The sequence below is a fragment of the Parasteatoda tepidariorum genome, chromosome 8, assembly GCF_982258835.1.
Source record: "Parasteatoda tepidariorum strain Cologne lab strain chromosome 8, Ptep-v5.0, whole genome shotgun sequence".
In the NCBI taxonomy this organism is placed as follows: Eukaryota; Metazoa; Arthropoda; class Arachnida; order Araneae; family Theridiidae; genus Parasteatoda; species Parasteatoda tepidariorum.
In genome coordinates, this window is record NC_141762.1 from 21,006,550 (window position 1) to 21,030,554 (window position 24,005).

General features: G+C 28.4%; 1 protein-coding gene across 3 annotated transcripts in view; it reads left to right on the forward strand.

The window, feature by feature from the left end:
- LOC107438948 (protein rhomboid) overlaps window positions 1-23,572 on the forward strand; it is a 315,987-nt gene extending 292,415 nt beyond the window's left edge. For 2 of the 3 annotated variants that reach the window (XM_043042883.3, XM_087149964.1), the window contains 6 exons: window positions 11,845-12,057; window positions 17,897-18,039; window positions 18,643-18,755; window positions 19,626-19,726; window positions 19,836-19,890; window positions 21,087-23,572. In XM_043042883.3, the coding sequence (XP_042898817.1) occupies window positions 11,845-12,057; window positions 17,897-18,039; window positions 18,643-18,755; window positions 19,626-19,726; window positions 19,836-19,890; window positions 21,087-21,319 (858 nt within the window). In that variant the 3' untranslated portion in view covers window positions 21,320-23,572. Of the gene's footprint in view, window positions 1-11,436; window positions 11,741-11,844; window positions 12,058-17,896; window positions 18,040-18,642; window positions 18,756-19,625; window positions 19,727-19,835; window positions 19,891-21,086 lie in introns of those variants that run through there. The other variant, XM_087149965.1, reaches the window with a different exon arrangement.
- The last annotated feature ends 433 nt before the right edge of the window (window positions 23,573-24,005 follow it).

Sequence of the window (24,005 nt, forward strand, 5' to 3'; positions counted from 1 at the left end):
AATTAGCTTTATTTCGACCACTTTGCAATATCTTTTCCACCACCCTTCACCTTCCTATCCCAATTTGTCCTGTCTTTTTTTTATTTATTTTTTTTAATCTCAACTTATGAAAAGAAGTTATCTTTTGGAGCAAACGATTTTATATCAACTGAACTTTTGGAATCGTTTTCTTAATCTTTTCTAGTCCTAATATATTTCGCTAGAAAAAAGGCAAAAAAAAAAAAAAAAAAAAATATTTTTATGGGTTACTTTAACGAAAATAATTTTATCACTAAGCATACAGAATTACACTTTTAATGAGCATGAATTTTAAAAAATGATCATAACAAATTATTTCTTTAAATAACATAAAAATTATTTTTTTATTACCAGTTTCATTTTTTAATGAATATAACACAATCTGAACATTAACGAACGAACGTAAAAAAATATGTTAATGAACATAACGAATTTCACTTTCAATTTACATAAATATTTTTGAGAGCAACAAAATTTTAACATGAATGAATGTTGTAACAAATTATTATAATTAGGATAACTAATTTTGAAATTGATAAACGCAGCGTTGTTTTAATGAACAAAACCTCATTATAGAGTGGCAAAAATTTATTAATTTTTTCCCTTTTTATTCCATACGATAAAGATATTTTACAAAATCATTACCGTACAGTCCGCAAAAAAAAAAAGATATCACCCTGAATAACTTTTGCTCTAATAATCGGATTTTCACGATCTAAGCGTCGATCTTAATGGTTCCCGGGGGTGACCTCAAATATGCTAATTAATTAGTGCTAACTATTAATTAAGTTACGAAATCAGACACAAAAACGTACTTTCTCTGAATAAACATGTATTTTTTTTTACATATTTGGATTTCTAAGCTTCAAAATATAGGGGGTAGCCGCAATCTGGGAAATATGGTCCCCATAGTTTGGTCAGGAGAGCGATCCAAAGTTCGTACCCGTTAATGTTAATTTCACTTTTTATGTTTTTAGTCATATTTTCAAAACTAATGAAGCAATTTGAAGAAAATTGCGCCCACTCATAAAACTCATTTACCCAAAGATAATTTCATGAAAAAAATAATTTTTAGTAATTATTAATTATTTTTTATTATTTAATTAAATTGACGATGAAAAAATTTTGAATTATAAGGTATGAATTATTTTATACCATAATAATCTACATATTTTTCAATACAAAAATCTAAAGTTTCAACTGTTTTTATTTATTAGAAGCTGAAAAAAATTAAAATTAATTATTTTTTAAAATATAATTTGGCGACAATAAAAAAATGATTAAATGGGGCGATTAATATTAAAATGTGATAAACTTGCGAGGAACTTGACTTCTCGCGCGTAGTGTAAAATTTCATTCATATTTTTTTCGCTAATAATCGTTTGCTAATCCTTTTATTTTTATTTCTTTCAAACTATAAAATATGATGTTTCTTTTTAGTCATTTAATAATTTATTTGTAATTTAGTAAAGAAATTATAAATAAAGCATTTTGAATAAAAAACACTTTATTCAACGAATGTCTAGTTTTATAAAGGCGTGCTTCTGATAGAATATGATTATGCACCAGATTGTGCTTACTTAATGTGATTATTTTTTAATTTTTGATTTTCTTTTTCAATAACTGATACAATTTCAATAATATACATACGTATGCATAGATTTGGAATAATATATTTATCAATTTCTTGAATATATATTTTATAATTATTAATACGAATGCGTAGTCAACATTTTTAATCATCTTAAAACTTCGCCCGGTGGCTGAGCGGTAGATCTTCGCGCTGTCGTTCCTCGGGCCGGGCAAGGCTGACTCAGCCTTTCATCCCTTCAGTGGGTCGATAAATAAGTACCACTGGGTAGTGGTACTTATTATTCAGTGGGTCGATAACTAAACACTGGGGGTTCCGCGTTCGGCTGACCACCTGAACGGAACATCTGCTCCTGCACCCCAGAGCCCTAGGTCCAGAAAACTGAGATGGGCACAGTAGGCCTTGGCCCTCCATGGGCTGTCGTGCAGCTGAGTTTAGAGTAGAGTTTTTTAAAACTTCTTTACATCTTATATATCGCCTTAATCTTAAAATAAATTTGTAAATTACCTGTCTGTGCGTGTTTCGCAGAATTATTTTTCTAACTTTTTTATTGAATTTTAATGCAATTTTTTTTAAATTCTATTATGTATATTTTTGTCCAATAATATATTAATCAATCGTTTAAGTACTTTAATTTATGTTTTTCTTTTAAATAAAATTACTTTTTAAATTATTGCTAAGTTCTTATTGAAAGAAAACTTAAAATTATTGCCAGCTATCTGAGAATTAAATCTTGTTAAGAAATTAAAAATATTCTACTGATCACACTCAATATCATTCGAAGCAGAACAGCTGACTATTTACTAAAAATACTATTGTTTACGAAAAATGAAGATAAATTATTAATTTTATTTTTTTAATTACTTCTTATTTATTCGAGTAAGGAAAAGTAAATGCGTATGTGCGCACAGGGGAAAAATTTAACAGATTGTTTTGTTTTTTAAATGAACAAAAAAACTATGGGCATGCAATTTTAATTCAACATTCAAAGAAAATCTTGTGCGCTAACCCTTTTGTCTTAAAAAGTTGAAAATATTTGCTTTAAAAGTTGTTTGTATGATTTCTCAACTTTTGCACAGTTCAAAAAATATTGCTATATCAGGAAAATGTTTGATATGCCTTGTTTTGTTAAACAACTACTAAAATAAAAAATTGTAAAAAGATTAGAAAAACGTGCTATTTTTAGAATCATCATCTCAAAAATTGTTCTTTTACTCCATTTGACTTTCTTCTTCTTAAATAACTTATAATCATAGTTTTAACACACGTTTTGAAGAAATTATGTAAACAAATTCCTAATATTTCGTAATAAAAAAACAAGAATATTAATGATTTATTTATACAGTGAAACCTGCCAAGTTGACCACACTTGTAAGTTTTACATCTGAATAAGTTGACCTCAGTTATCAAGAACGGAAATTTTCCTACATAATAAAGAAGCAAAACCTTTGTAACTTGACCACCTGTCTATCTTGTATGTTGACCACTGAAATAAGTTAATTTTGTCTAGGAGTATTATGAAATTCTATTCTAAAACCCTCATAAGTTGACCAAAAAAAAGAATTCAGAAAAGTTTCTGTCATTTTGCATTGTATGTTAATATTTCACTTGTTTGGTGAAATAGTGTAAAAAGCTAATCTAAACCCTTTTGTGAGTTGACCATCTGGGGAAACTGTAGGGACTCAGCTTTTGACCATTCATTGAAAACAGGTGTGTTAGTTGAAAAGTTGCTCTTCCAGTTGCAATAGTGAGCAAATAGGCTTATTAATAACAGAATAAATTTTGAAGTGTTAAAATAATTTTGTTTTGTTAAAGTTTTCAATGTTTTCGTGTTCTGATATTTTAAGAAATTATTTTTATTAAACACTTCACATGCATAACTAACAAAATAATTTTTTTTAAAAAGTTAGTTAAATATTAAAATTATTTCTGTGTAACAAATTGAAGTTCGTTTAGGTTTAAACACATTTCTTGAGATATTCATTTGGCCATTTGCTAAATCAAATTTTTAAGTGAAGTAAAAAAAAATTTTAAATGTATAGCAACATGTAGGAAACGAAAAAGTAAACAATGTCCCACCCCTTCTATAAGTTGACCACTTGTCTACGTTGGCCACTAAAACAATGCACATGAAGTGATCAACTTACACAAGTTTTACTGTAATTGTTTCATTGAACCAGAGTAGTTAATTGTTTTCGTAATAATCGGCCTTACAACTATTTAACTTAGATTCTTTGGACTAGGCGTCACTTCATGCATGTCTTTCGAGATTGAAATTTCAAAGATAAAATGTAAAAATTACAAGAATGCGTAAGCTGGTTTCAATTAACAAAAAAAGAGGGACAAAATCGTTGGCAAAAGAAGTTATCTCATGAAAAGAGTGTCAGAGTTGAAAAAGTATTGTAAAAACTGTAACAATTGTTACTCTTGTTTAATTAAGGGTATTATAAACCTAATTTTCTTTTAATCATGTTTTTTAAAGAACTAACGAAAGGAGTGTGTAAATAACATCAACTCGTAATTTTCTTCGTGTTTTTTGTTTTTGTTTTTATTTATTATAATATTGATATATATATATATATATATATATATATATATATATATATATATATATATATATATATATATATATATATATATATATATATATATATATATATATATATATATATATATATATACATCAAAATGCTTTTAAAATGCCATATAAACTTTATTAAGTTTTACAATTTTATCGAAAATAAATACCGTGATTTCTATAAAATTTTGCGATTATGCATCAGAATAGCTATCTTTTTTCAGGTCCACCTTTGCTTGATCACTTTTTTTTCCTTTCCTAAGAAACTCGAAGTGAGGGGCAAAAGCATTTAACCCTACAACTCTTCATAAATTTATGATAACTTATGAAAATTGGTTTTAATTCAAAACTGTCCTACAAATTACATTAAAACAGCTTTAAAAAAATAAATAATGTCAGATAAAAAGTCAAAGATTCTATAATCTTGGAGAATCAAAAATATTTTATTAATTTATTTAAATTTCCTTTTTAAAGGAGATTTTTAAAAAAAAAAAAGCCCAGAAAGCAACGCGAAAAATTCTTTTGGTTGCTTAGCAACGAGAAGCACTATCTTTTCCCATCTTGTCATTCATTCAGTTTCTTTATGGTTGTTATAAATTATTTCCCCTTCTATGGCGAGGTAATTTGGCATATTTTTAAACCATCGCCAGATATATAAATCCTTATTGCGACCTAATTTACAACCCATTTTTTTCGAAATTTTGTCTACCCCCCCTATTTTAAGGGTCAGGATTCCAAATATGTAAAAAAAAATGCATGTTTATTCAGAGAAAGTACGTTTTTGTGTCTGATTTCGTAACTTAATTAATAGCTAGCACTAATTAATTAGCATATTTGAGGTCACCCCCAGGAACCATTAAGATTGACACTTAAATCGTGAAAATTCGATCATTAGAACAAAAGTTATTCAGGGTGATATCTTTTTTTTTTTGCCGACTGTACATCACCTAAATACGTAAATTGAATTGCTTTATATTCAACCTTTAAACAAAAGCATAAATATTTTTTCCTTTATGCAATAATTGAAGAGACACTATGATTTTTCTTTTAGGGGGAGGCAAAAACTGTAAAATGTCTGTCCTTGTATATAGATTGCATAGAACAGGTCGATAGCCAGAGGAAATGAGGGCACTGCTAAAAGAAAACCGCAACCCCCCCCCCTCTCTACCCGATATAAAAACTAAATAAAAACAACTATGTTTGGGTATGTGGGTGGAATTTTTTATTGGATTCATTCCTATATTCCCGTGGGAGAAGTTTTGGAGGCAACGAAAGAATATTTGATGGGATGGAATTGCTCTTTCTTATCCGGAATGCCCGTGTTCGAATCATCCCACAGCACAATGATCCTCCTGGTTTGGGGAGGAATTTCTAATACGTTTGGTTTGCCTCTCAAAGCTATTCTGTACAAAGGCGTAGGCTCCGCGGAGTTAGGCTATGTCCGAAAAATGTATTGCTTGCTATAAAAGGATTTCGCGCGTAGAAAAATGTCTTGGTTGGACATTTTTTTTTTTTTTTTTTTTAGGTACATAAAGTTATTATTATCTCCTAGAAAGTGATTTAGGTTTTAGTTTTTCTGTTGCTTGTCGGAGAAATCCATGAGGATAATTCGACTTTTGATTTTAAAATTTTGTTTGTCTTTTTGTTTATAAGGAAATTTTATAATGATAATTTGGATCATTTCAAAAGTAAGCCCTTTTTTTTGTTCATTATCAGATTTCGTTTTTTTTCTTTTTTTAAGTATTTTATGATAATTTATATTTTTATTTCAAAAATCCATTTGTCGATACGTTTCTTATCAGGAAATTTCATAATGATGATGTGAGTTAGTTTTTCTGTTTGCTATCAGGAAAAATGTGTAGTATTACTTACACCGAAATTTATTTTTATTTTTATTTATTTATTATTTTTGTTATCAAGATATTCAATAATGACAATTTGGATTATTTTAAAATTTTATCGTTTTTTCTTCTTTTTTTTCTCATTAACGTATTCCAAAATGAGGATTTCAAAATTCTATTTGTCTATATGTTTATCAGGAAGTTTTTTTTTAGGACGATTTAAATTAGTTTAATAAATTTTATAAGTTTTTCTGCTTATTACCAGGAAAAATTTGTATTTACTTCAAAACTTCACTTTATTTTTATTTATTTATTATTTATTGTTATTCCATAATTACAATTTCGATTATTTTAAAAAAAATTGGAGTATTTATTCATTTGTTTACTTTCGTAAGATATAATACATGTTATTTAAAAAATTTGTGTTATTTTATCAAAGTATTCAGTATCTTTTTTATCAAAGTATATAAGTTTTGATGGCAATTTGGATTAGTTTAATTCATTTTATTACTTTTTCTGTTTGTTATCAGGAAAAATTTGTACTTCTTCTGAAACCATTTTAAATAATTGCGCAGTTTTATGAATATGCTTATATTTAGTAACAATATCTTAAATTATTTTTGTAACAATATTTTTTTAAGTGAATTGGCGTGATATTATTATTATTCTTATCTGCGTTAAACATACTTCATTTTTGCACCAGGGCAAAGAAAACAAGATCACTTTGTGATACTTATGCGGCTACATTTAGGGCAAGGGCGTCTCCTTATAGTGTGGGGGCTGACGTCATCTTGTGAGTCAGTGGTAGTGTCAGCGCCCCGACCGATCACTCCTTTGCCTGTTGGGGGTGTACAATAATTTTATTTCTTGCTCAACTTGTAGATTGAAGCAGTCCGATATTTGGATTTCATTATCAAGTGGTTTTTGGAGAGAGATTCGACTGCCGGTCTCCTTTGGGAAGAACCGTAAGCCGTACGATGACGCACTCGCGCTCTTTCAAGGATAGACCCGCGACTTAATGTGGATACCCATATGCGGATGTGTGTTTCCATGTGATCGCGTAGAAATGTGTATTATGTTATAAAATCTTCATGAAGATAATCTTTAGATAATTATGTAAGCTTTATGAATGTCATTGCTTCAACCAACATTGATTTCAAATATTTTGCTTCTTTTTTTTTCCCTTAAATTTTGTTTTATCTTTTCTTTTGTTTTATAAGTTCGTTTTATATATATCACCTTTTTTTCCGCTATATAATTTGAATTCCATTTGCAATAAGTCTGCATCAATGTTTGTTTTTTTTCGTCTAAAGACTTATGATACTTAATTGTAAATTTAGTAGCAAAACCAAGACTGTATGAAAGCGGGCTTTTTAGATTTATGCAAAACTCATTCTATATTATCACCGTCATTGAACATCCGTCCCAATTTTGGGTTTACGACTACTAATGTTCAACTCCGTATCCTTGTAATTTTGAACCCAATCCAGAAGACGAGGAAACTCCCAGATCAGTACCCCCAAAGGTATGATTTGTTGTGGGAATCTGGATTTACGTGCATCAGTCACCATTTACTACACGGGCAGTTTTCGGCCGTCGGGGATCGAACCCACGACCTCTTGGACATGGACCCAGTGCCCTACCAACCAGGCTATCCCGGCCCCGAAACTCATTCTATGTACCTTTCTCGAAACACAAAAAGTCTTATTTTCATATAACGTGTTTGGAAAAAGTCGCGGTGGCTCAAAAGAAAAGCAGCGTTCGCCTCCCAATGAAGTGACCGAACTTAATGTAACGCAAATGCGGATTAATTCCATTAAAAAGTCCTCGAAAGCCTTAGTCTGCCGTAATGCTAATCCAGCAGTTCCGTTGCCTTCTGAGTTTGGTTTAAAGTTACAAGGCTAGAAGTTAATTCGCAAACCCAAAAATGTGTCTGTTGTTCAACTCTGTGTATTAAATAAAATTTTTTTTAAAAATCTTTTTTCTTATATATATAATAACAAATCATTACGTTCGATTTGTTGTTTATTACACAGACATTTATTCCTTAGAATTTTTAAAAAACTCGTCTGATTATTTTTTCAGTGTTGGATTTTAAATCATTTTTTAAATGTTTTATACTATCTAACACTACCCCCTTAGCGTTCTCGAATTCTTCTAATTTATAACGTGCTTTATTTAATAGTTCGCCACAATCGAACTTGAAATAAGTAAGATCTTTTGATACATTTGAGCTATGTTTAATCAATTAAAGTCTACTTAATTGGTTAAATTAAGTTAATTTGATATTTGCTGTCATTGAATTCCCGGCATTTATTCTAGCCATTAATAAAACTAATAGAAGTTATAAAAAAAATTATTATGCTCAGCCTATGAGTTAAAAGCGGCTATAAGAAAAAAAAAGACCTAGAAATTTCAAAACCAATAAATGCTAACGACCCGTCTTGGGTTATTTCGGGTGCTTTTTCTTTAAAGCGGCGAAGGAAAAAAATTGTCTTGCATACCGCAAAGCTAGAAAATGTTTTCCGTTGTCTGTCTGCCTGGACTTAATTCTGCTGGTGCTTCCTGGAAAGTAAAATAATAATAAAAAGTTAAGTTTTTTTTTTCTTCTCTTTATAATGGTCGTAACTAAATCAATCTTACCAATCGTTATGCAGAAAGGATATCTAGTTTGAAAGGAATCTTTTTAATTTGTCGCCAAGGGACATGAGTCTTCATATGTATACGTTCTCGTCCGACGTCGGATTTGTCACTTGGGAATTTGCATATCAATTAAAGGCGCATATTATATTTCAGTGATATATAAAGCTTCTAAGCGAGCGTTTATTAAATAATTGGCTTCTAAATTGGTGATTTGAATGAATGATTCGAATAATGATTTCACTAGGTTTAAATTGCTTGTATCTTCTTATTAAATACAAACGAATTCGAATCAGTATAATAATTAAAATTGAATTTTATTTATTCTCATTAAGCCTATTCAATAGTTCTTTGAGTTGATTTGGATTAATAATTCGAATTTGTTGATTTTAAATTGAACAAAATAATCTGTATTCAAATAGTTTGCATCATTTATTACAATCCGTTGACTCGAATCAGTTGATTATAGCTTGTTGATTGTAAGAGGATTATTATAATTTATTAATTCGAATATATTACATTCTGTTGATTCCAATAAAATAGATTGATCTTATCAATTTGTTACAGACTATTGATTTGAATCAATTGAAAATTATAGATTTATCTTGCCTGTAGAGTCAGATTTCGAATTCTGTATAATTTGGGGGGAGGGGGAGAGTCTCTTCTGACGGCTCACTTCGGAATCAGAAATGCTTATGTGCAATAATTTATTTTTCACAACTTTTACGCATAATTTTATAAAAAAAAAGTAAGCTTGGTGTACACACTTTAATAAAAATAAGTTCAATACACATAATTCAATAAAAATAAATTCAATACACATAGTTTAATAAAAGATAAGCTTAATGCACATAATTGAATAAAAAATAAGCTTAATACACACAATTTCATAAAAAATAAGCTTGATGTACATAGTTTAATAAAAATACACATAATTAAATAAAAAATAAGCTTAATATGTACAATTTAATAAAAGTAATTTCGATGCGCATTATTTAATTTTAAAAAAAAATCAATTATTCAGTTATTCCATGAATGCGGATTTGAATTAAAAAAATTTGAAACAGATACGATTTGAAGGAAATTAAAATAACGAAATAAGAATTTCAATTTGAGCAGAGTAATCAAAATTCATGAAAGTCAGTCACCCAAAAAGAGAATAAATCCGGACTGTCTTTTTATCTATAAGTTTAGAAACATTGGCCAATTTAGATGCTGCCCTTTGTCATCTTAATTTTGGAAAATCACAAATGGAGAAAATAAGGACACGGTTCGCTTCCGAATCGCCACAAACCAGGATTCACTGACCCAACAGAAATTAGTTTAAAGGACAGCTCTTTTAAATTTGTTCCATTATTGCTACATTTCAGCTGTGAGAAAATAGAGTAATCTTCTAATGTCTATTACGCCTTCGTAAATATAGGCAGGATTGCTCACCGCTGATTTAATATGGAAAATCACAGTAAAATCATCCAGAAATCATTTTTAATTTTCATATTTTATAAGCGTGCACTTTTGCTCTGCAATATCAGAATTTATTAACAGCAAACATCGATATTTCACAATATTTTACGATTTAGCTTACATTATTTTATTTTTCTCAATATTTTCTTTGCCCAAATGGAACTTATCAATATTCACGATAATACTGCATTGGATAACAGTCAGATCAAAATTTTTTTTAGCTGTTCATAATTATTATTATACATTTGATATTTAGCATAAGAGGTATTCTTAATATAGCTTGAGAATATATTTTTTTTTTTGTTCAAATATCGTTATCGTGATATTTAGAAGATACCATTATTTTACGATAAATCGTCAGTATTTAAGCATCGTATATAGTTAAGAAAAGTTTTTGAAGTATATGTTTAAATTAGTATCAGTTTTAGTTTTATGCTGATATATATTATTTATCAGCATAAATAATCATTTATATCATTAATAAATATCATTTTTTTTATCAGCAGCTTAATATTTTAGTAAAAAAAAAAAAAAATTGTCTTTTAAAAAGAATCTAGAAATTGGGAAGAGGTGAAAATAATCCCATAATCTATGGGTTCATAGAATATTTTTGTCAATAATTACAAGTTAATAATAATTATGTCTAATAATTATATATTTTTTCAATAATTATGTATTTTGTCAATAATAATTAGATATTTTGTGTGATGATTAAAATCAGTTCAGATCCAACACAATCAACATTATTGAATAGGAAGATGAACCATTAAATAAATCTTACGCGATATTCAAAGTCTTGAATAAATCTTAAAATAAATTATATCTTAGTGTTTATTTTATGGTTCTTCATAATGTTTTTGTTGTTACAAACTGCAGTAATTGATAAAACTATCTAAAAATGACATAATGAAGCTATTCTCAGGTAGAATAAAATGAGGCAAAAAAAAATATTTAAAAAAAAAAAAAAGAATAAAAATTAATCATAATGTACCGGAATGTTATGATATTCATTTATTTTAATCCCTTTCGTTTATTGTTATACCTGAAATGAAATTAACTTTAAAATATATGAAAAATTAAACATCTCAGATTCCAACATTCTAAGAAACTGGTACCATGCAAAAGAAAACCACACGTCACACCGTTGGCACTCTTTTAGAACGATTTCATTGTCCATAATCTTAATTTATATAAGAACAATGTCCACTCTTCAGTCACCAACAGTCCTGCCACGCGTGATATTGGTTCAATAATGGAGAAAGTGCGCCACGCTTGACTAAGCCAATACTTCGCGCCAGGAACACGCGTGGCAAGAGCGTCAGCAGAAGTCAGTTGATAGAAAATGGCTGACCACGGTGATTGTTCTTATTGTTCTGCTTCCTCAAAGGTCGGAAGAGCTGATAGCCATCGAGATGTTGTTCGAAACAATGGGATGGATCGGCAATTTTCCAAATTTCGCGATGAACTTTATGGATTACTGGACCTTTAAAATTCTAATGTACTTCCAGAATTAGGTATTTTGAGTTATTAAATAGAAGAGTTCGGAAACTCGAAAAGTTCGGTCTTGATTCTTATTGGGAGTTCGTCTAACTTCGGAAGTTCTATCAGGTTCGCTGCAAACTTGCTCCTCTTTTAATTTAATCAATGTGATTTATTTGTTTTTTGAAGATGTGTATTGTTTTGTTAATTTTAGTTTCTTTTGCTTCTTTTAGATGAGCGGGAAAAGAACCCGTAGCTTTCGAATCGCTGTTCAACACAGAGATAGAGAAGAGTTGCTGCGGGACAGGGAAAGAGCCCTGTTCCACAGTATGGTAGCCAAGATAGCTCATCATTTTCTGGCTGATGACAGAGACAGGAAATACTATGCAGACAGATATACTTGCTGTCCACCACCTCTATTTGTTCTTCTGGTTACTTTGGTTGAGGTAAGTTCAGTATTCATTCAATCTTTTTGCAATTAAGTATTGTCTATACTTAATATATTAAGTATTGTCTGTAATAAGTATTGTCAATTAAGTAAGGTAAAGCCTAAAATATCACGTTATCAAATAATAACGTTTGGTTTTATTCAGTAAAGATTTAATTTTCTCAAATCCGTTAAGAGTATCAAAGTTTTTTTCTTTTTGATAAAAATCAATTCATTAACTATTACTACTACAAGCAAAGATTTTACTATTTGAAGCACCTAAAAAAAACTAAATAATATTTCCTTCAAATGCTTGGCTTTTTCTTGTCAAGTCTGGCACTTTAAGTTCGAGTTACAAAATTGAATCAATAATTTGTAACTACTCAAGAAAAAATCAATAGGAAAATTTAGACAAATTATACAATCAAAACCTTTATTTGCATTGTTAGTAGATGAACAAAGACTTATTCACCGAAGTGCACTAATAAATAGACAAGTCATTGTAAAATGTTCGTTTTTATTACAATACACAATAGCTTTTTTATTACAATTCTCAAGAAATTGAAATTAACAGTGATGGGATGCGATAGTTGGGCTGATCTTCCTCTGGAGCGTGTCTGATTCCAATAAAGAACATGTCGGATTCATCTTGATGATCTTTCCGGGGCGGCAAGACAAAATTCAGCGTCCTGTAAATCCTGACGTGAGTGGCACGTTCTGTACGCGTGCCCGTAATAAGTGGCGTGCAGTGGCGCGAGTCTCGTTCATTAGCACTAATTCCTTTTGAGAAAATCCATGTCTTGAGGAGGTCCGTCTTTTGTGTGGGGGTTACCGAGCGGAAAAGGGTGTCGGCCATAATGTCACAAATGGAAAGATTCTGAAGGCGAAGGTCAACTGAGTTGTAGAGTCATTCCATGGCGACAACTTGACTCTTCCTTAATTTATTTACTTTTTTTTATCGATTTACATCGTAAAAAAAAAACCCTGAAAATTAACCTAAAACTTTGTAAATACGTGTCATTGACTCTGTGGTTGAATTACGAAGGTAGTTAAGTTTTACAGAATTACTCCATTACCATATCTCATAATTGACTAAGTACAGTCAAATTAGTTGTGTTTTATGTCGTATAAAAGGCTTTTGTTCTTTTTAACTATAAGCAATGTTTCATATGACTGTAAGAAAAATAACTCAATACCGCGACTGAAACTCTTCATGGCGACGCTGGAATAAATGGAGACGCTGTCATTAAAGAATGATTCATTAAAAACATAATTGCAGACTAACAATTTTAAAATTCACTGAAGTTCTGAGTTCGATCCCTACCGGCCGAAGACTCTCCGTGTTGTAATTGGTGACTGATGCACGTTAAATCTGTCGAGTTACAAAGTCCTTCATGTTCCCATAACAAATCATACCTCTGGCGTTACTGATCTAGGAGCTTCCTCGTTTTCTGGATTGGTTCAAAATTACAAGGCTACGGAGTTGAACATTGGTAGTCGTAAACCCAAAATTGGGTTGGCTGTTCAACGACGGTTGTAAATTAAAATAAAATCTATCATATATGATGTACGTTTTATCTTAACTTCGTTGGCTTGTGAAAAAAACAATTTGTTGCAAATTTTAAAGAAAAAAATATGCTTCAGAAAAAAAAGAAAAAAACTAGTCCACATTGAATTCGCTGTATTGTGCTGTTTAACTTTAAACAAAGCACAGAGATTGAGTTTCCCAGAAACATTTGAAACTCGTATAATTTTTTTACACCATTTCGCTGACATTTCCCGCCCACGTGACATAATTAACACTGTATTAGCCTTCACCAGAATGATCACTTTTTATCTGAGGTTCGTGCCCAACGGTATATTTACACCGCGACCACCCGCGTGTGTTTTGAATAGTCTAAAAAACTATTGTACCGTGTTGTTTCTGTGGCGACTTCAATTAAGGCGTGTATCCGCAACAAATCGAAATTACGAGTATTGTGGCACGCCTGGCTTCAAGCAACGCGAGGCACTCAACAAAAATTGATTTGCCACGACCAAAATGCAAATAGAATCAGAAAAGATTTATTTATTTTTGGGTATGATCTTAGTATTTAAATTTTATAACTGTACGAATGTGTAGTAAATATTAGAATTTTAAAAAAAAGCACTTGAAGAAAATTAGAAGCAAGGTTAAACACTTTCTTCCATGGCCATAAATTTCGCTTAAACATCGGCTATGACTTGCCTTTTAAAGCTAGAAAATAAAGTGCTTTCAAAATATCGTTTAACATATTCTTCATGACCGATGTGTTACTTTAGTGAGTTTCATAATATTCACTAAAATAACGCATATGTTTTTGAAGTTTGAAAATGTAAGTGCTTGACACGTTTCGTGAGGTATTGGCTTGTCAAACTCTACAAAATCGGCTGTAAGAAGTTATGAGACAATCACCATAAACATTAGAAAAATTAATACAATATAATAATAGAAAAAGTTTATTTTTACTAAATCTTATAGTAAATTTTAAGTTGCAAATCGCGTCGCGAGAATTTTTTTTTATCTCTAACCTTTATTTGTAACTTCAACAAGGTCTAATGCGAAATAGTTCAATTGTCAGTTCAGTTAAAATTTGTTCAGCCAGTGTGTATTCAATTAAAAGCTTTACAAGTACAGATTGAACAAAACGTTCGAAAATTTTGTTTCATTCTTTTGTTTGTTCCAAACCACTGTTTTTTGGTGAAATATCTCATTCTGTAAGTGTCATCTCTTCATTCCTACTACACACGCTATATACAATTTATTTATTAGATTGTCAGGAAAATTTCGACTTTTAAACTCCTTTTTTTTTTTTTTTTTTTAATGTGTTCAAGGTTATCACCTCGGTAATAATTTTTAAATTCATAAGCGATGTATCCTATAGAAGTGAGCACTTTTGTGCCTTGTTTATGCGGACATTTAAACGCAAATTTATTTTGTAAAAATCAGGCAAATCTGTTTTCTCTGCTTTTTAGTATTACATAATCAAGGATAATGTAGTGTAAATACATACCTACAAGACTACGTCATACATGGTCGGGTTAGATTAAATAGTACGAAGAAAGAATTTTTCTATTTTGTAAAAACCAGGCAAATCTGTTTTCTTTGCTTTTTATTATTACATAATCAAGGATAATGTAGTGTAAATACATACCTATAAAGACTACGTCATACATGGTGGGGTTAGATTAAATAGTAGATACCAAGAAAGAAAGATCCAAACAACAGAGGCGCGAAATATTTTCCCAACAAAATAACTTACGTGCGTCCCAGCTATCATTGAAAATTTTAAAGACTTGACTTAGTTAAAAGCATTTTAGCGATTAAAACGATAGGGCATAAATATATTTTTTAAATTCATTAGTATCAATGCTAAATTGGAATCTCAGCCAAATTTTTACGTCGCCTAGTTTACGGATGACAAAATATGCAGGTATTGAATAAGAACAGTTGACTAACCTTCCAAAGAGACCGCGACTATCCAGAAATAGTTAAAAGACGTCCTAGAAAGGTCTATGAGACGTCTAAGAGGACGACGTCAAAGGAGGAGGGGCCCTTGAACTTGGCCGATGCCTTGGCTGATATCCCGTTAAGAAATTTTAAAAAGGCTCGGAGAATTTTCTCCTGATTTACATTTGGCAACATTGTAATACAATCGACATTATCTAAGAGCTGCTTAGATGAGGAGATGAGTTAAGTTGTTGAGGCAAGTTGCCACATTTCGCTTCTCGTTGGTCTCTAACCAGTGAAATCATAATTCTATCTAATCAGATTTTTTAATTCGATTCTAAAATACTGATAAAAAATTAAATTTAGTGCAATTAAATTTCTGTTAATTAAAAATAAAACACAATTTGTGTGTTAAAAATGTGTTAGTTGTCATGTATATTACTTATTTTCTACAATTTAATCTGGTAACATTTTAAACGTTAATCGATATTTATTGTTTAGTCATAAAGAATTTAGTGAAAGAACATATTGAGAGACATTTGAAAAACAATAATCTGCTGTTTTATGTCATATTATGATCGGTTTCATAATATTTGCAAGAATCATAATGTAAAGCACCCTTTATTTGTCAAAATTTGAAAAAGTTTTAATGCACTTCCTATAGAAAAAGTTAAGCTTATTTTATTTTAGAAATATATTCTTTTATACAAGAAAGTTTTCCATTCAACAAATAAAATGATTTACGACAGAAAAATATTTATATTAAGCAATTTCTTATAAAGAATGTGATTTTTCCTTACTTAAAATAAAAACGTAACATAGAAAAAATAACACAAAAAAGTTGAAATTTTAATCACACCATATAGTATGGTTTAATAAATTTTATTAAGGAAAAAATAGGTGCAGTAATAATTACATTAATTATTTTTAAGTTAATAACTAAACTAAGCATACTAAATAATTGAGCAAAAAGTTAATATTTAATTAAATTAATGTAACACTATTAACATTAAAATTTCAATATTAAAATTAAATTAACATACTATAACAATTTTAAAATTAATTAATAATATTGAAATTAATTAATAATTATTTAAATTTACAAATATAAAATTAAATTAATTAATATTAAAATTACACCATACCTATTTATTTAAAGTTAAAATTACATTAGTTAGCATAATACTTTGTCATTAATACTGCATAATTAAATACTAATCAATTTTTAATTTGCATTAATTAAGATATGTTTTTGAAGTATCGATAATAAAGTATTTCGTACGATATAAGAATACTGCATACTTTTGAGACCTTAAACTTCAAAGTGATGAGTGAAAAAGGGGATGTGCGTCGGATTCTATTCGAAGACAACCTTGGCCCGACACTGCGTTTTTTTACCTCATTGCGGGATAGAAAAATAATGACAAAAAAGAATCATTCCTCGACGTCTGTTGTCGCCGACTTTTATTGAAAGGAGGCTGTCTTCTGTAAAATAATATTAATAATTAAAATATTAAAAATAAAATACTAAAAAATAAAATAATGCTAAAAAATAAAATTATAAGATAAATTAATAATAATGAAAAAATAATCATAATTTTAAATATCCATTTCATCGTTATTTAATTATTAATTCTATTTTACATATTTCTCATTCGGATATTTATGTTCACAAATTTTAAAAATTGAGTAAAAACCACTTAAATTTAAACATGTCTTTCAACCAGTGATGTTATAACAGTTTTTTTTTTCATTGAAAAGTGATTTGATTAAAACTGATTGTGAGGAAATGATAAGACTAAATTTAAAAATATATATTTTTAAATCTCGATACTAAAAAAAAAAAAAAAAAGAGTTGCTTAAATTCTTCTTCCCTCAACTGATAAGCTGTATAAAATGTTTCGTTTAAGTCAAACATTTTATTTGTAATTAAATAAAAACCTGCCTATTCTTGGAGATGTTAACAATTCCTGGATATTGTTAAACAAATTAGAGCAGGAAACACGTTCTGTTGAATTCCAAATAATCGACTATCTTCTTGTATTAATTGACTTAGACGCAATTTTCTCGTTAAAAATAATAGTAATAATTGCTCACTTGTTTATGAAAACAATTTTTTTTAAATAAAATTATACGATTTGCGTTGATAAAAAAGAAGTCGAAATAGGAAAAACTGCTGCGGTTTGAGTTGAAAAAGTAGTAATGATCATACTGTTTGACTGTCAAGAGATGAACTCTCGATCTGACAGAAAACAAACTCTAATCTCGTGGTGGCTTGACAGTAGTAACTGTATAAACTAAAATAATCCTATTTCATATCGAAATCAAATAGTGGTTTTTAAATAGCTTTTAAATTATAAACTCCTAATAAATTCTTTTTCTATTTTAGTTGGGTTTTTTCACCTATTACACAGTGTCTACGGGCATAGTGACAACTACCGGTCCAGTGCCGATAGACAGTCCATTTATTTATCGGCCCGATAAACGGGAACAAGTTTGGAGGTTTTTCTTCTACATGCTCCTTCACGCAGGGTAAGTACAAGTTAGTCTAATTAATTTGACAGTACATAAAAAATCTCTTCTTTTTTTTTTTAATTAATTGTTTTAAAATAAGGTTGAAGATAACATACTTAAAAGTGTTGGTTGGCAATCGAAATTACTCTACATCTAAGAAACACTAGGCTGCATTTGCATTTTAAATTAAATTTTTTAAAAAAACTAGTACTTTAAGTAAAATTTAATTTCATAAATGATTTACTGGCTGAATAAGAAATTTAAAAAATATGGCGTCATAATTAATTTTTTGAAAACTTTCGATTTTATCACCTAGACAGACATTTAATTTTTTTTCAAGTGCAGAAGGTCTAGTCCAATTATCTAACAAATATTGCCAATTATAAAACAGTCGTTTTAAATACACAACTTGTTTGGACATGAAGATTTGTTACACAGGTAATCAAAGCGGGTTTACAAGTAGAAAAAATACTGAATAAAGTCCCCATAGTTCGAGAAGATAGTTTTTTTGCGTAAATATTTTAATTACATTAACATGAAAATAGTAGGAAAATTATAAGTCTTATTAAAATTCAACGACAATCTTAGCTAGAGATTAATTTATTTTTTCTTCTCTTACAGATGGATTCATTTATTGTTTAACCTGCTGGTTCAGGTGTGCGTGGGACTTCCGTTGGAGATGGTACACGGGTCCCTAAGAATAGGTACAGTGTACATGGCTGGTGTACTTGCTGGTAAGTATTGTTTTTGCCCCTTCATTTTGTTCATTTTTAATATACAGTAAATCTTATTCGAAAGCTACAAATACGAAATATTTTTTTATATTGTTTTAAATGAAAATTATGAATTCCCTGTGTTAGTTAAAATGGCATAATTTGGGCATAAATTAATATATAATGCTAAAAAAAAAAAAAAAAAAAATACAAGCATGCCCCGTCTTGTTAAGACACGTTTCTTATAAATATAAAAGGAAAATTTTGGTGCTGCCATCTGTAGTCAAAGCAATTTACTAAATTTCTTTTCACTGGAACAGTTATTATAAAAGTTCTAATTAAATTAACCTTTAGATGCAGAATTTTTATTAAACATATTTTTCATTAATTTAGGTCAAAATAAATGAAAAATATTATTATCATTTTAACAATTTATGGTTATGCAATACAGCATGAAACACTTTTTTTTAGGTAAAATGTTCCAAAAGAGGGCTCACTTCCAAACTAGTTTTTCATATTTGCACTTATTTAGATATAATCAAAACAGTTATTCATTATTGAAATTTCTTTCATTTACAAAATCAATTACTGATATATTTTTGAATATGAATGAAAAAAAAAATTTCTAATTACTTTTTTTATTTTTTATTTTAGTACAAATATAGTACTAAAAAAAACTTTTAAGATTATCAGAAACTATTAGGCTGTTGTTTATAATTAAAAAAAAATATTTTTGCTCGTTCAGAGCGTCAAAAAATATATAATACCATCTAGAACAAAAGGTTAAATATTATTTTTAACAAATTATATTATTTTTAACAACCATCAATTTAAATAAAATGAAAGATTTTAAAAAAACATAATTTTAAATAAATCCTAATATTTTTCTAGGTTCTTTGGGAACTTCAGTTTTTGATACAGATGTTTATCTAGTCGGAGCTTCTGGGGGTGTATATGCTCTTTTAGCTGCTCATCTCGCAAACGTCTTACTGGTAAGTTATCACTCCGGCTCTTTTATCTTCATTTTATCATGAATTATATTATTAACGATAACCATTTGCTATAATAAATTATTGATTTTATTTTTTTATCTTTTAATAGAATTATAACCAAATGGAGTTTGGCTTACTAAGGTTGGGATGCATTTTATTTATTGGTGAGTATTGGGTTTTGGATATTTAAACTTTTTACTAGGGTTGCTTTTGTTATTCTTCACGCATGCAATTTTTTAATCAGTTTTCTGAAAAAGAAATTTACTATGTAAATATTTTTTATAAGAAAAATTAAGAAATATATTTATTATGAAAATGTATTTTATAATGACTGCCATAATATATTCTTGAAGAATCTTTTTTTAAAAAAAAGTCACAAATTAATATTTAAAGAAAGAGAAAAAAAAAAGATTTTACACTTTTATCATTAATGAAGTCTATAAGAGCAAAGGCGGGTTTTAAATAATCAAAAATTAGTTAACTTGTCTATTGAAACTGAGATGCATTTACTTTCAACCACTGTCACTTTGATTTTTTGTCGAATACATATTTGCTTACTTTTTATATTTTCGAGGTTTGATTTTCCAATGAGGTTGTAAAATTTAACCAGAATTATATTCAAAGGCAGAAATAATTTTTTAAGTTTGCAAGAGCCTAAACACACCATCAATAGATTTTCATGCTTTAACATACATGTTTAATTTTTTCATATGGACTGGGGTTCAAAATCATTTTAAATATAACTTATAAAACCAAGAATTCAATAGAAAGCGTGAACTTAACTACTACTTTAAGAAAAAAAATGCAAAATGCATAAAAGTTGGCACAAACCAGTTTTAAATTAGTGTAATCCCGAATTTACTCTTATTAACCTTCATAATGATCGACCATTAAAAGAGCTTTCGTATAGTTAATCAAGTAATAGTTATTTTAAGGAAAGGATTTGAAAAACTTGAGCCCAGCTTTGGGTGCATCTATTGAATTTTATAATAAGGAAACTCTGACAATTCTATAAGCATTATAAAATGTTTCATTTTATGATTTATAATCTAAAAATTATTCTAAAGCAAATTTTTAAATTTAAACATAAACATTATATAATCCTATAAATAATAATAAATTCTATAAATGTATGAATTTGCAACTTAATTAAGCATTAAAATAATATTCTAATAGAAATTTTTAAAATTGAAAAGAAATCTATGTTTAAAATTTACAATAAATGAAACTTTAATAAATATTCTGATGCAATTTTTTTACATTTTAATATTAATTCCCACATCTTTAGACTAATTTGCATCTAATAAAAAATTATATGCCTGTATTTTGCAGTACTGAATTTTAATTTTTCTTTCTACAGCTAGTGCAGATGTTGGTTTGGCAATATACAATAGGTATGCAGTTGAACAACAAGGACCGCCGGTTTCCTATGTGGCACACCTAACAGGAGCTTTAGCAGGGCTCACAATAGGGTTGCTAGTTTTAAAAAACTTTGAACAAAAACTTCATGAACAAGTTCTGTGGTGGGTGGCACTAGGTGTTTATGCAGCATGTACTCTTTTCGCCGTCCTCTTCAATATTTTTAACTATTGACTCTCCTCACTGAAGATTGTCTTCTGCATCAATAAACGAACTGTGGGAATTGAACCCACTGACCTCAGGGAAGCTACACGCAACTGTTCAATATGCAGCCACGATTGATTGCACTGCAATGTAACGGTGAAGTTCAAAAAAAGGTGTTCTGAACTTTGTTCACAAGTGTAAATAATCAAAATCAGTTTTGAACAAAACTGTTTCCAAAGATAAACTGTTAAGAATGAAAGTAATGTATAGGTTTATATTGTATTTCGATACATCCTAAACACTAATGTCACAACCAATGTGGTAATCTCAATTTTGTACTTTCGTATTGTGAATTAATTAGTCATTTGAAATCAAACTATTCATGAAGTTAGAATCTTTTTTTTATGAGACATTTCATGCTTCATTTTATGGGTATTCGTGTTATTCAAATTTTGCACAAAAGTTTATGGAATGTTTTAAAAAATATTTCTTTGTTTAGAAATAATGTGCTTTATGAAGGTTATAAAATTTATTTAAAAATTTTATTGATTTAGATCATTTCAAAGGTTAAAACTTTTATGCAATAACTTATGTTCAAAGTATTTAATTTTACAAACCCTACTTATTTTATTGTCACATGAAATTAGTACATTCAGTATTTCTAAATATACTAACACTGCCAATGAATTATCTAGCAAAAATACTAGCATGGGTATTTTATATATCTGTATAACATTTATATGAATGTTTAAAAAGCATAATTGCACTTTTCTTTACAAAATTTTTATTTTAAAATTGTATATTTATTTTCAAAATATTCACTTTAATGCATTAAAATTTAAGTTTAAACACATAATTAAGATAGCTCTTATAAAAAATAAAATTATACAAACATTTAGACAACATGGCTTAGTTGTCATTCGGTTTAAAAGTCAGTTTGGGCCACTCTTTTTAAAGTAAAATTTTTTTCTAATATTTTTTTATATTTATCTTTTAACTTTGTTTTTCGCCTTAAATGTTTTTCATTTGAATGATTAAAAATTTTTTTTAATTATATAAATGATTTAAAAAAAGTAAACATGAGGTCTTGAGTTTATCTCAATGAAGTAATATTTTTTCTTTTTCTTCATTTATGGAAATTTTTCAGAAATGCTATGTAGATTTAAGAAATACCTTTTTTAATATCAATGAAATTCATGTGTTATCTTTTTATATTTTGTTCAGTTAATCTTGAGATTTCAACTTTTGAACTACCTCTTTAATTTTTTTATTGAGTACACTTTTATACATATTTTATTTTAATACTTAATTTATATTTTTAAAAATTCCTACTATGCATTTTAAATCCTGTTTTGTTTGAATATGTCTTACGGCAAAACATGTACATACTTTCATTTTTATGTATTGCATATATGCATACAAAACATGTGATGAATATGATTTATTCAAATCATTCTTTCTAAGTCAAATCTAGATGAAAACTTATTTAAGTGTTGTGAATATGACAAAAATGTATGTATGATAAATATTGTGTATATGAATTTTGAATGTAATTGAATGTATTGCAATAACTATACTTACAGAACTTGTATTGTGATTTTAATGAACAATTGACAATATTTTAATGTATGATCAAAGAAAAACTACTGGAATATTTTGATAATTCTTTCATAATAGTGATATTGAAAAAGAAAATTATAGCAAATTTTAATGATTTTCAGTGAAGCTGTTGATAGAAAATTAAGATTAGATAAGTAAGCATTTAAAAATTAGTACTTTTTTATAAAAGTTTTAAAACTGTATCATATGTTAAATCTAGTGAAAATGCAAACGTAATGAATTTTATTATACAACAATTCTAGCAAAAAATTTTCAGCATTGACATGATTTTTAAATTGTAGAGCTTCCTCAAATTTACAAATATCTTAAAGAATCTCAATTACTTAAATTATTGAAATTAAGTTTATTCTATTTATATTTTTATCAGTAGAATATGTAAAATTAAGCTTTAAATTCCATTCATAATACATGAAATGCATGCACTTTTTCATAAATATCAATCAAAAATTCCAAATATTGTTGTCTGACAAAGTTTTTCAAAATCTTATTTTTACTGTTTATGCAATGCATTCCTATAGATGTGTTTTTATTGATGTAGAATGTCTTTACATGAATATGTTTGTGGAAAAAATGTGAAAGCGACTAGCAGTGTTTACAAAGTTTATACATTTATGTTATTGTGTAAGAGTGTTTAAATTTTTAATTAAATTTAAGTTCTGATTATTTATGTGTGTATTTATTTGGATAATGGTTCACACTTAAATCTCCCCTAAAATTTATTCTAACAAACATATAGACATATCAAGAACTTTTTAGTAAAATAAATTCTAAAAACATTTTTGAAAAAAAAAAAACTATATAGCAATAGATTTAAATTTTAGAGATCTTCCTTAATGAAGGTACTAAGTAACAGTCTTTAAATATTTTTGGAATGAAAGAAGGTTCAAAGCACATTTGGCAAAAAACATTTGATAAGTAACCTTAAAAACTTGCATTTAAAATTGTGCAAATGCAATGACTATCTGGAGAAAACTATGAATCTAACACTTATTTTGAATATATATATATATTCAAAATGAGTGTTAGATTTCTCCAATGAGAAAATTATGGACAAGACATGAAAGCAAGGTACTTGTTGTTAAATTAACGTGTAATT